At 42.7% G+C, this 12723-nt stretch overlaps 1 protein-coding gene across 2 annotated transcripts in view; it reads right to left on the bottom strand.

Annotated features, from left to right (window-relative positions):
* The window catches only part of TMEM131L (transmembrane 131 like), a 300995-nt gene that overhangs the window by 158318 nt on the left and 129954 nt on the right, over positions 1–12723 (bottom strand). For both annotated transcript variants that reach the window (XM_033940895.1, XM_033940905.1), the window contains exon 6: positions 8277–8393. In XM_033940895.1, the coding sequence (XP_033796786.1) occupies positions 8277–8393 (117 nt within the window). The remainder of the gene's footprint in view (positions 1–8276; positions 8394–12723) is intronic.

The following is a 12723-nucleotide window of genomic DNA, read 5'->3' as shown; positions in this document are numbered from 1 at the left end:
AGGCATAAAATAACAGATCTAAAATGGAAAATAGTTGAATGCATCGAGTTAGGGTGGGAGGGTGGGAACCATGTGGAGCGTCTAAACTTTAAAGAACAACAACTGATTTTTTTCTTTGAACACTGTTAAACCTAATGGTCTGAACTCCGAAGTTGAATGGATGACATTAGTTTAAATCTCCCTCTGCTGTCTTGTGATTCTGATTTGGCACGTTTGTATGAGATCATCACATTTACCCCTGGGATAAAAAACGCCGCCGCCATGTTTCTGCTTCAAAACACTATCGGCAGTATTCATGGAACCGGCATAACAAAGGTATATGTTAAGATTCTTTGATTCTTTTTACATAAACTGTTTTTTGGCTACTGATATGGGCTTGAAGATATGTCTGTATGGGTTAGTTGTAAACTATAAGTGAAAGCGATAGGATTGAAACATTTTATGGTGACTCTCTTTTTCTTTTTGTCGGGGGAAAATACCTTGATAAAGCCCCCTGGGCGAAACATAGCCTATGTTGGTGAAGAGCCCCTGCTATGCTTTTCTAAAAGAGACGAGTACCTTTCTAACTTTTCTATAATTAAAATATTTAAACAAGAAAAATAATTAAAAAAAATATATATAAAATAAGACCGATGAAGACTTTAGTGCAAACAATTCTGTGAATGAAATGCTCTCACAGCTTGCACCGCTGAGGTCCTAAACGGGAATAATATTTTTATCTAAGGTTGTGTATGTGATACCATTTGAGTTTAACCTTGGAAAAGAAATATACTCTCTATTGCCTTATTTCCTTGTATTTATAATTTTAGTCAGCCATATCTCTCTATGCTTCTCGTAAGGAGATGTGCATCTAGTTTGCTTTTAAATCCTAGAGCGGTGGATTCCGCAATAACCTCCTCTGGGAAGAGCATTCCAGGTGTCCACCACTCGCTGCGTGAAGCAGAACTTCCTGATATTTGTCCTGAACTTGTCCCTCCCCAGCTTCAGTCCATGTCCTCTTGTCCGTATCACATTGGACACTGTAAATAACTTATTTTCCTGCTCTATTTTGTCGATTCCTTTCAGTATTTTGAAAGTCTCAATCACATCCCCTCGTAGTCTCCTCTTCCCAAGGGAGAACAATCCCAGTCTCCTAAGTCGTTCCTCGTATTCCAAGTTCTCCATACCTTTAACCCTTTCAGGACCATAAGGATCATAGGCCAATTTTTGTGGTTTTGACGACATTTTTATGGTAAAAAGGGCTTGCAGATGCCAAAAAATTGATTTTTTTTGTGAAATATCATTATTTTTATTTAAAAAATCACACTTCTGGCTTATGGACAGTGTGGCAAGTGAATCTTCTCGTCAATCTGGCAACGACGCTAATGAATGAATGTCGGAACCAGTTTGTTTACATAAAGGCAGTATCATATGGAATCCGTACATATCAAATTTAGAACTGTAGACTATCCCAATCAAAATTTATAGGAATTTAAAGTTATGGGACAAATATGTCCCTTGGTCCTGAAAGGGTTAACCAGCTTTGTTGCTTGTCTCTGCACCCTCTCCAGCAGTTTTATATCTTTCTTTAGGTTGGGAGACCAATGTTGGACACAGTATTCCAAGTGTGGTCTGACCATTGCTCTATAAAGCGGCATTATAACCCTCTCTGATTTACTCGTGATTCCCTTCTTTATCATGCCTAACATTCTATTTGCTTTCTTTGCCGCTGCCACGCATTGTGCTAACGGTTTCAGGGTCCTATCTATCAGTACACCCAGGTCATTAACTATTTTTTCTGCAGCCCTCCAAGTACCTACAAATCCAAAATGTGGATTATCTGAAATTATCAGAAGCAATTAAGTAAAGATTTAAAAACTATAATAATTTATAAATCTTTATTTAATTGCTTCTGATAATTTCAGCTATACATAGCTGAAAGCAGTGCAACATGCAGAAAGTGAAAAACTATCAAAGTATCAACTGCATGAGACAAGATTTTGGACCAACTATTTTGAGGCCCTCGGTATTATAAAGAATGATTCTTTATGGAAAACTTGTGCCTTAAGCGTCCGGCGGTCACGTCCACAACCGCCTTCAGCTCTCACCGCCTCCAGCACACATGCACAAGCTGCACTGCCTCCAATGGTTACCTTACGTTCTGGAACATTGATCGCCTCACTGTCGTAACCTCACGCAAGCACTTTCCTGCGTCTGTACGCGATTGTGAGGTGGAGTGGAGAGGACAATCACATACAAACACAGGAAAGCGCTTGCGTGAGGTTACAGCAGTGATGCGGGTAATGTTCCAGAATGTAACTGCTGGACACTTAAAGCACAAGTTTTCCATAAAAAAAATCATTCTTTATAATACTCAGGGCTTCAAAATAGTACCTGGTGGGCCACATGTGGCCTGTGGGCTGCAGGTTTGAGACCACTGATGTAAACCATTCTGAGCTCCCCTGGGAGAACGGTATAGAAAATTGATCGATTAATTGATTGATGGATTAAATAAATAAATAAGCAAGCAAATAAACACAGTGATGAGTAGTTAAAAAAAACAAACAACAACTCAACAGTGACAATATCCTGCAAAATCCTTCAGAATTAAGGTCCCCGGCCAATGGCACAGCTAGGGAGGCTGGCGCCCGCGGTGGTGGTGCCCGGCATCGCCACACCATGCACCTTCCCAAATACCTGTGAACCTCTTGGCATGTTCGCCAGCACGAGGAGCATCTTCCACCTGCTGCTTGCGCCAGCCTCTGCTCCCTTCTGACATCACATCCTGGTCCCATAGGAAGTGATGTCAGAAGGGAGCCGAGGCCAGCACAAGCAGCAGATGGAAGATGCTCCTCGTGCTGGCGAACATGCCAAGAGGTTCACAGGGGGACAGAGAGAAGGAGAGGCACTGGCACTCCCGCAAACACAGAGTCTGGGGCGGTCAGCCCCACCCCTTACTACGCCAGTGTCCCCAGCCATCCAAAGTCCAATGGCATAGCATACATGCATTTTTAAACTTCAACTTAGAGCCTGAGATTGTTACACTCATGTACCTTGAACAAGTTGGGCATAGTTAAGTACCGATATTTAGCCCTTAGCCAAATAAGTTAACCAGACAAGAATGTATTTTAGGTGGTCCTAATTTTGCTCAGTTTAACTTATCTGGTTAAGGGTTGGCTGACTGCTCAAACCCGGAAATTCAATACCAGTACCCGGACATGGCCTGGCACTGAATATTTGGATATATCTGCCAGTGGTGGGGGAAAAAACCCCATACACACAACTGCTGCTTACCACTGGCTTACTATTGTCCCCTAGCCTGCCAGCTAAAGACACCTAGAGCCCACCATCATTCCCCTCAGCCAACTATGTCAATCAGTGGCAGCGCTCCCAGCTGCTGATGCCAGCACCCTGTGCATGCTCAGCTTTTGTCCATGAACTAAGCATACATAAGAAATATGAATACCAGCATTGATGGCTTAGGACTGCGGATGCCACTGACAAGGTTGGCTGAGGGGAGTTTCTCACCAACTACACCAAAGGCGAGCCACTGCTGAATGGGCATCAGCCAAAGTGGAGGTGCCTGCCTGTGGCTTTGAGCCCTGACATATAAAAGTGCTGCTTATCAGCTGCTGAAGTCTGTGAAACAAGGTAGGAAAAGGAGGTTCCCACCAAGCTTCTCAAGGCCACCTCCATTTTCTGAAGCATGGCAAATATGCATTTCCTCGGGCTACTACATGGAAGCATTCAAGGGTAGACTTCTTCCCCTGTATACATTCAAATTCCTATCTCTTAGTTCTGGAAATACATAAAAAAGTACTTCCCCATTAGCTAATGACTCATAGGATGATGTGGTTAATGTACCATTTGTCTTACGTGCCTACGATTTCTGCGGCTGTATCGTAATTATTATGTTGCTCTCCAACTCAAGTATTCAGAGGATTTAGACTCATATTTGTTTTTATTATGGGATTAATTGAATCTGACGCCTGTCATGGATTCTTTGCTTTCTATATATCGTATTTTTCACTCCATTAGATGCACTTGACCATAAGACGCACCCTAGATTTAGAGGAGGAAAACAAGAAAAAAAAAATTCTAAACCAAATTCTCCCTGCCAAGCTCTGCACCCAATCCCACACTCCCAAGCTTTGCACCCCTCCTTGCCAGGCTCTGTACCCTGTTCCCCCTCTGGTGGTCTAGTGGTAGGCCAGGACAGGGCAGGCAGGGACAAAGCACAGAGCAGGCAGCCCTAGTGGCTGGCAGGCAGGTAAGGACAGAGCACAGGGCAGGCAGGGATAGGGCGGGCAGGAAGGAAGGCAGGCAGGGACAGGGTACAGGGCAAGAAGGCAGGTAGGGGGCAGGGGACAAGGCAAGTAGGTAGGAAGGCAGGAAGGCTGGCCTCTCTACCCCCCCCCCCCCAAGGCAGGCAGCAAGCCCCGGCCTCTCCCTCCTTATTTTTAATTCGTCAGGTGGGCAGGCCCCAGCCTCTCCCTCCTCCCTCCCAGGCAGGCAGCAGGCAGGCCTCGGCCCTCTTCCTCCCCCCCCCCCCCCCCCCGCTGTCCCTCACACATACCTATTTTTGTTTTATTTTTTTTTAACTTCTGGTGCCCTCCTTCGCTGGACGCTGCGTACAAGACTGGCTGGCTGGTCCCTGCCACTTCCCCCGAGAACAGCTGACGAGGCTGCTTCCTCTTCTGTTCTCTTGCAACATAGCGGTGCACCAGATTGCCTGCCTGGTCCCGCTCCGCTTCCCGCGTGAACTGAGAAGCAGCGCCGGACCAGGCAGGCAGCCTTGTTTGCCTCTATGCCGCAAGAGAACAGAAAAGGAGGCAGCTGCATCAGCCTTCAGTTCTTGGGGAAGCGATGGGGACCCGGCAGCCAGGGAGGGAGGGTGCCACGTCCAGCGAGGGAGAGCGGCAGCATTAAAATAAGGTAACGGGGGGGGAAGGGGGGGGCGCTTTGGGTATTCGCTCTATAAGACGCACCCTTATTTCCACCCACTTTTGGATGGAAAAAAAGTGCATCTAATGGAGCGAAAAATACTTTAATTTTCTTGTGTATTTTATAAATTGCAATAAATATAATAAGAAATGAAACCTTCACAGATGTTTACCCCTTTTGAACATTTTACAGGTAGTAATGTGTTGCTTTGTTCAACTTTATAGTAGATTTGTGTCTGATCAAATTCAAATTAAAACATGGCAGTGGAACAGTACTGTGTAGGTGTAGCCTAGTGGTCGGTACCGTGGGATAGAACCAGGGGAATTGGGTTCAATTTCCACTGTAGCTCCTTGAGACCCTGGGCAAGTCAGTTAACTATCTGATGCCCCAAGAGCAAGAACTAGATTATGAGACCTCTAGGAGCAGAGACCGTAACTGTATGTACAGTAAGTAAACCTCTTTGGCCTTACCATCATAGTAAGGTGGAATATTGAATGCATGACCATGAAAAATGCTGGAACCATAGGGCTCAAACTCAGGAACCAGAGTAACATAAAACTACCACTGTCATTCTGCTGGGAAGGGAGAGCTGGAGGAGGAAAAGGAAAGGGAGGAAAGACAGGGTAACAGAAAATAGAGAAAGGAAGGAAGAGTGGGTGGAAGGAAAATGGAATGAGGGAGAAAAGTCAGGGAGAGAAGTGTGAAGATAAGAGGGCAAAGATCAGGCCCAGATTTAGAATGCATTCAGGCAACTTAGGCAACTGCCTAGGGTGTCAAAATTTGAAGGCTGCAAATACCTGGCCAAAACAGGAGCCCAACTCTGCTTACTTTAGGACCATGTTTTTATTTATTTTTATATTTATTCAATTTTCTATACTGTTCTCCCAAGGGAGCTCAGAACGGTTTACATGAATTTATTCAGGTACTAAAGCATTTCTCCCTGTCTGTCTTGTGGGCTCACAATCTATCTTAATGTACCTGGGGGAATGGGGGGATTAAGTGACTTGCCCAGGGTGACAAGGATCAGCGTGGGTTTGAACCCACAACCTCAGGGTGCGGAGGATGTAGCTTTAACCACTGTGTCAAACACTCCCACCATGTTCCATGTTGCCTGGGAGAGAAACTTCATCTCCCCAGTGCTCTCCAATCCAGCCTATAGATTCCAATGGTGTCTGTAGCTGGCGCCAAGCTCTGGAATGCGCTGCCTGGTATTCTGCGATTTTGTGATGGAAGACTGAACTTTAAGAAAATGTTGAAATCGCAATTATTTGTCAGTGCCTTACTGTGCTAACCCTATTCTCTGTTAATACCTTCCTGTCCTGTAAATGATTTTATGGGATTTTGTGTTTCTATCTTATAGGATGAATTTAAAAGAAGATTTTAATACTGATACTGTTAGTTAATGTCTTTTTGTGTTTGCCTTGTTGAAACATGTTTAGCATTTCTTAAATATATATGCATGTAATTTTATAAACCGCATAGTTTTTATGCAATATATAAATTTTTAAATAAATAAAATAGACACAGGCTGAACTGACACAGTAGGCAACTGACACAAGGGGCAACAAATGCATCCACCTCTTTCCTTTTCACATCAGCCAATTACCCTTAAGGTTATCATCAGCTATTTCAACTCCTTAGTTAAGGAATTTCAGCTTTAGCTCCATTCAAAAGAGTGTGTCCAGGAACAACTATGACAGAGTATATTTCAGATTAACCAGCACATGCAGTTAAAAACATTAGAAAGATGTTGTACATTTCCTTGAATATACTGAGAAAGCAAAGATGTGCGGGGAAGGAGGTTAGTAAGGTGGAAGATTGGGAGGAGATCAAAGAAGCCCATGTGTGGCATTTTAAGGCACCAAAAAAGTCCCACACATAGAGTTGTCATTTCTATGCTAACATACAGATACAAAAAAAAAAAGTATCCAAATGAACCAACAAACTTCTTGGAACATGTGTCTCATGTCACAAAGGCAGGCCCCTTCCTCTTTCATTATGGTTCACGCTAAAGGTATTCAACTACCACAGGCTTTAGCAGCTAGGCTTTCATCCAAGGCTAACATATATGACCAGATCACTTCTCTGTTGATAAGTTTACATGGATTGCCTCCACATTATAGATTTAAATTTAAAAATTTTTGTCTGACTTTTAAAGCTTTACATTTTACAGCTCCACCATACTTGGCTGCCTTAACCATGCGCACTTACAACGCCGTGATCCCTGACAGTGTGATGTGTGACTCCGTGGCTGTGTTCGATTTTCGGTGTGTGCGGCAGCTTGCGGCGGTTTGAGCGGCAGCGAGAGCAACCGCAGGAGGGTGTCCTTCGGCCTGGATGACGCCAACAGGGTGCGGGTGCTGCGAGGCGTCCGGCTGCTACTGCTGCATGGGGAAGTGGAGAGGGTAAAGGGGCTGCTTTGGGGGGAGGGGTGTGCTGGGGGGCAGGCAGCAATCTTGGTTTGCTCGTGGGGGCCAGAGAGAGATAGGCAGGGGGCCAGGGAGAGAGGCAGACAGACAAGGGGCCAGGGAGAGACACAGACAGAAAGAATGACAAACAGACAGGGGGGCCAGAGAAACAGACAGACAGACAGCGGCCAAGGAGCAAGAAAGAAAGAAAGAAAGACAGACAGAGGGCCAGGGAGACAGACAGAAAGAAAGACAGACAGCGGTCAAACAGAGAGAGGCAAAGAAAAAAAGACAGACAGACAGTGGCCAAGGCGAGAGAAAGAGACAGAAAGAAAGAAAGGCAGACAGACAGCAGCTAAGGAGACAGAAAGAAAGATAGATAGACATATCTATTCTAGCACCCGTTAATGTAATGGGCTTAAAGACTAGTACTCCAATAAATACATTACAGTCGGTTGACTCTCAGAGACTGGTACTTCCTTCACCGAAAATGGCTCATTATGAATCAATTCATAACACTGCTTTTTTCTTTTTATCTCCACCTTTATGGAATGACCTTCCACAAGCTATTTGAAATGAACTTTAAGTCTATGTTGAAAACTCATTTTTTAGATTGGCATATAATTTGACGTAATTTTTAGTGGACATGAGAAGGCTGCATTCAGAGATTTTTATTTTATTTTATTTTTTTCTTATTAATAATGGCACTCTTTTCTTGTTTTAATTGATTTTCCTGTGTTTTTGTAAGCCACATTGATCTGTTGTAAAAATAATACACTATATAGAACAGAAGAAACTCAAAAGGCCAACATCATTCTAGGGCCTGCCCTGAAAACTCAGTAACAATCTCACTCTTGCGCTGCCTGCTCTCTCTGTACCATTTATGCAACTCATCAAGTGCTAGAACTGCTTTCCCCCAAACCCTTCAAAATAAAAACATATTACCGGATATGAGAGAACTCCATGAGAAGAGGTATTTATAAATAGAGTGCTTTCCAAGCTGCCTTCATCAGTTGGCAGGAAAATCACCCTGAAGGTGGTCTTCCCCTTTACGGGAATCACCTAAAGAAGAACAGAGAAAGAATGAGAAGTAGTTACTCCGTGTCCATGAATCGCTGTCTGCTGCGCTCTCCCACTGCATTAGGTCCACTGCTTCACTAAGTATTCCCACATGACTAATCTTGTTGACTGAATTACTGCGTCTTCTACAAAAATAAAAAAAGACAAATGTTAGCACTCTTCCCATCACAATAGCCTTCTACTCCCAGTGCTCAGAACTGCATACTAGAGAATGACACAGTGACAAAATTCATCACCGTTCCCGCAGATAACCGCGGGAAACCATCTTCATGTCATTCTTTAAGGAGAGAGGGAAGAATCAGAGTATGAATGGCCACAACCACTGTCCCGTAAGCTTTGCTTTGAAGAATGCTGGTGTAGAAGGACCGAGGTTGAAACAGACACTACAGAATGACAGTCTCTGGTATCCAGAGCAGATATTGTGATGTCATAAAGCCTCATTCCACCAGTGCCTAAGAGCCAATCACATCAGTGATGTCACAATGGCTTCATTATCCTTGGCTCCCATAAGAATCAGAGTATGAATGGCCACAACCACTGACCCTCAAGCTTTGCTTTGAAGAATGCTGGTGTTGAAGGACCGAGGTTGAAATAGACACTAGAAAATGACATGGGATTATTTCCCGCGGTTATCCGCGGGGACCGGGAACGGTGATGAATTTTGTCACCGTGTCATTCTCTACTGCATACCCTGGAAACCCAGGTCTAAAGTCTTACTGAGAAGAGAAGTGGTTAAATGAGTTCCTCTACCGTTCACGATGCTTTTCAGATTTGTGTCCAAACAAAAGGGACAAGGATTACAAGTGGATTTCTTTATTTCCAGCTGTTCTTGAACCCACATGGAATCTAACATGAATGTAACCTCTCTTAGATTCCGGAAACTTTACTGGCATATTACTAGACAAAAGCATTGCTAATGTTAATTCATATAGGAGTTATTTTATAAGAAGCATCCATAAAGATTCTCATAATGCACCAATTTTATAAAGGCGACAGGGGAACCTGTGAGCCTTTATAAATCCCAACAGCACACCAATGCTCTCACACCAGAGTTGCATTTGCTCCAAGGCAAATGTGAAATGTATACATGTAATCCAAGCATGTACTTCATGAACTACACAGGTCCACAGCTCTGCCGAAGCTCTTTTTGTTGTGTACTTTTACAGAACACACATATGGATTTTTAAGACTCATTTTTCCACACATAAAACGAGCCTTACATGCAGGAGGTGATTTATACGTAAGTTATACCCAATGTGATTACCTGATATATTAAAAGACAAATACATATAGTACAATGAAATTCCTAAAGAAAGAGCTCTGATGAGGACAATTTTCTGGTTCTGGTGCTAACCTCCATCGTCTCTGCCTAGTGCTATTACTACTTAGCATTTCTATACTACTACTATTACTATTACTATAACTATACTATTACTATACTACTACTATTACTATTACTATACTACTACTATTACTATACTACTACTATTACTATTACTTAGAATTACTATACTATACTACTATTACTACTTAGCATTTCTATACATTATAAGCAGGTACCTTCTCTGTCCCTAGTAGGCTCACAATTTAACCCACCCTCCCCCTTTTATCAAGGTGCGCTAGAGGTTTTTAGCGTGGGCCGGTGAGATAAGTGCTCCAATGATCATAGGAATTCTATGAGCGTTGGAGCACTTACCGAACTGGCTCACGCTAAAAACCTCTAGCGTAGCTTGATAAAAGGGGCCTTAGGTTTTTGTACCTGGGGCAATGGAGGGTTAAAGTGACTTGCCCAGGGTCTCAGGGAGCTGCTGTGAGAATTGAACCTAGTTCCTTGAGATCTCAGCCCATTGCATTAGCCACTAGGTTACTCCTCAATTCCATTAAATTATGGTTCTCACCCTCTCTTTTATTAAAGTTGTCCTGCTACTGGCCCTGTGCTGACTCTTATTTGGGGGAAGAGGGTATGAAAGGAATAGCAGCCGGGCATTATCTATACAAGAATATTGAAGGCTCCCTCTACGTGCCCACAGCAGATGCCTCAATTAAGAGAAGCTTGTTCTAGAATGCCCTAGAGCATACATGGGCAACTCCGGTCCTCGAGGGTTGGAATCCAATCGGGTTTTCAGGATTTCCCCAATGAATATGCATGAGATCTATTTGCATGCACTGCTTTCAATGCATATTCATTGGGGAAATTCTGAAAACCCGATTGGATTCCGGCCCTCGAGGACCAGAGTTGCCCACCCATACCCTAGAGCAGGGGTCTCAAAGTCCCTCCTTGAGGGCCGCAATCCAGTCGGGTTTTCAAAATTTCCCCAATGAATATGCATGAGATCTATGTGCATGCACTGCTTTCAATGCATATTCATTGAGGAAATTTTGAAAATAGAATTGGATTCCGGCCCTTGAGGATCGGAGTTGCCAACCCCTGGCCCTAGAACCACTCCTGTGCTCGGCATCGCATTCTTTATACAGGTTCATAATTACTACTATAGCACTACCAGATGCACACAACACTGCACAGAGTCACAAAGAATAAGAAAACAGTCCCTGCTCGAAAGAGCTTACAATCAAGACAGACAAACATGATGTTATGGATACAGTTAAGGGGAACAGTTAATAAGCAAGCTGGGTTGGAGGGCAGAGGAGTAGGGTTAAGGATTGAAAGCTATATCAGAAAGGTGGGTTTTCAGTCCACAAGGGAAGGGGCTTGACAGACAAACTCACGTAATTTATTCCAGGCATAGTGGGCAACTAAATGAAAGGAACGAAGTCTGAAATTGGCAGTGGAGGAGAAGGGTAATGCTGAAAGTGACTTAACTGAGGAACGGAGTTCTCTGGGAAATGTATAAGGAGAGAGAAGCGAGGAGAGATATTGAGGGGCAGCAGATTGAAAACACTTGTAGGTCAGCAACAAGATCTTGAATTGTATGTGATCACCGATAGGGAGCCAATGAAGTGACTTAAGGAAAGGGGTGACATGAGTGTAACGAGGTTGGTAGAAGATGAGTCGCGCAGCAGAGTTTGGCACAGATTGCAAGGGGGAGAGGCGACACTGAGGGATACCAGTTAGGAGTAGATTGCAGTAATCTGCGCGTGAGGTTACGAGAGCTTGGACAAGGGTCCGGGTACAGTGCTGCGTACGCCTTTCAGCGCTATAGAAATAATAAATAGTAGTAATAGTAGAGGAAAAATGGTTGACTCAAATATAAGTATACACGCACAAAACAGCAAATTTACTGCAGAATGCCAGCACACATTCCACGGTAAACCTTTTTAACGTCTGATAAGTGCACATTAGTCTATATTACAAAAGTGTGCAGCTTAGTCTATATTACAAAAAAGCAAACTATGAGGCAAACTTGGTTTTTTCTGTTACATAGAGCATTTTGGACCCCTGTTCGTTTACATAAATTAGATAGCTCTAAGTCTGATAGATGTTGGCACTGCAATCTCGAAGCTGGGACTTTAGATCATCTATTATTCTATTGTCCATTTGTTTTGGATTTTTGGAAATCAATATGGGGCCAAATAAATAGTTTATTGGAAAATCCTGTGGCCCTATCATATGATACTATTTTATTTGGCATGTCAATGAGGGCAGAGTCAAATATCCTCAAAAAATAATAAGCTCTTTCCAATTATGACTGGAGTCGCCATTCAACAAATTACTTTTAATTGGAAGAATTGGAGTAGATTAAACTTTAATTTCTGGTGGAATTCTTTATGCCATATATATATAAAATGGAAAGAATATTAGCCATACAGAAAGGATATTTTAATAAATTCAAAGATGTTTGGGGACCATTAAAAGATTATTGTAATAAGTAAATAACACTTTTCCCTTATTTACATAATTGTAACTGAAAGGGTGGGGGGGGGTTCTGATCTTACATTAATTGCTTGGATTAGAGAAAAGAATATATTATATGATATACATGATTACATATGATATGGGAAGGGGAGGATAAATTTCATTAATTTAAGATGATTTTAATAGAAATTCAAGTGATGTTTGTAAGTTTAAATGTTATTTCTGATTACACTTGTTGTAAGTTGTAAAAATGAATAAAGAATTAAAAAAAAAAAAAAAAAAAAAAGCAAAGAACCCATATTAACTGAAGTTAGCAAAAAAACACCTGCTGAAAACGTCAGAATTGAAAATATACGTGGCAAGAAATAGAATGCAAGCTCAGCAGCTGGAAAGATGGAAAGACAAGCAAGTGCCTAGCCGATACATAAAAGACATTGATGGAAAATGTGAGAAAAGCCTATCATTGCACTGGCTGAAAATTAGAGCACTTTAAAAAAA

The sequence above is a fragment of the Geotrypetes seraphini genome, chromosome 1 (assembly GCF_902459505.1).
Source record: "Geotrypetes seraphini chromosome 1, aGeoSer1.1, whole genome shotgun sequence".
Taxonomy (NCBI): domain Eukaryota; kingdom Metazoa; phylum Chordata; class Amphibia; order Gymnophiona; family Dermophiidae; genus Geotrypetes; species Geotrypetes seraphini.
Note: the sequence above shows the minus strand (reverse complement) of the source record. Positions and strands in the feature narration are given on the sequence as shown.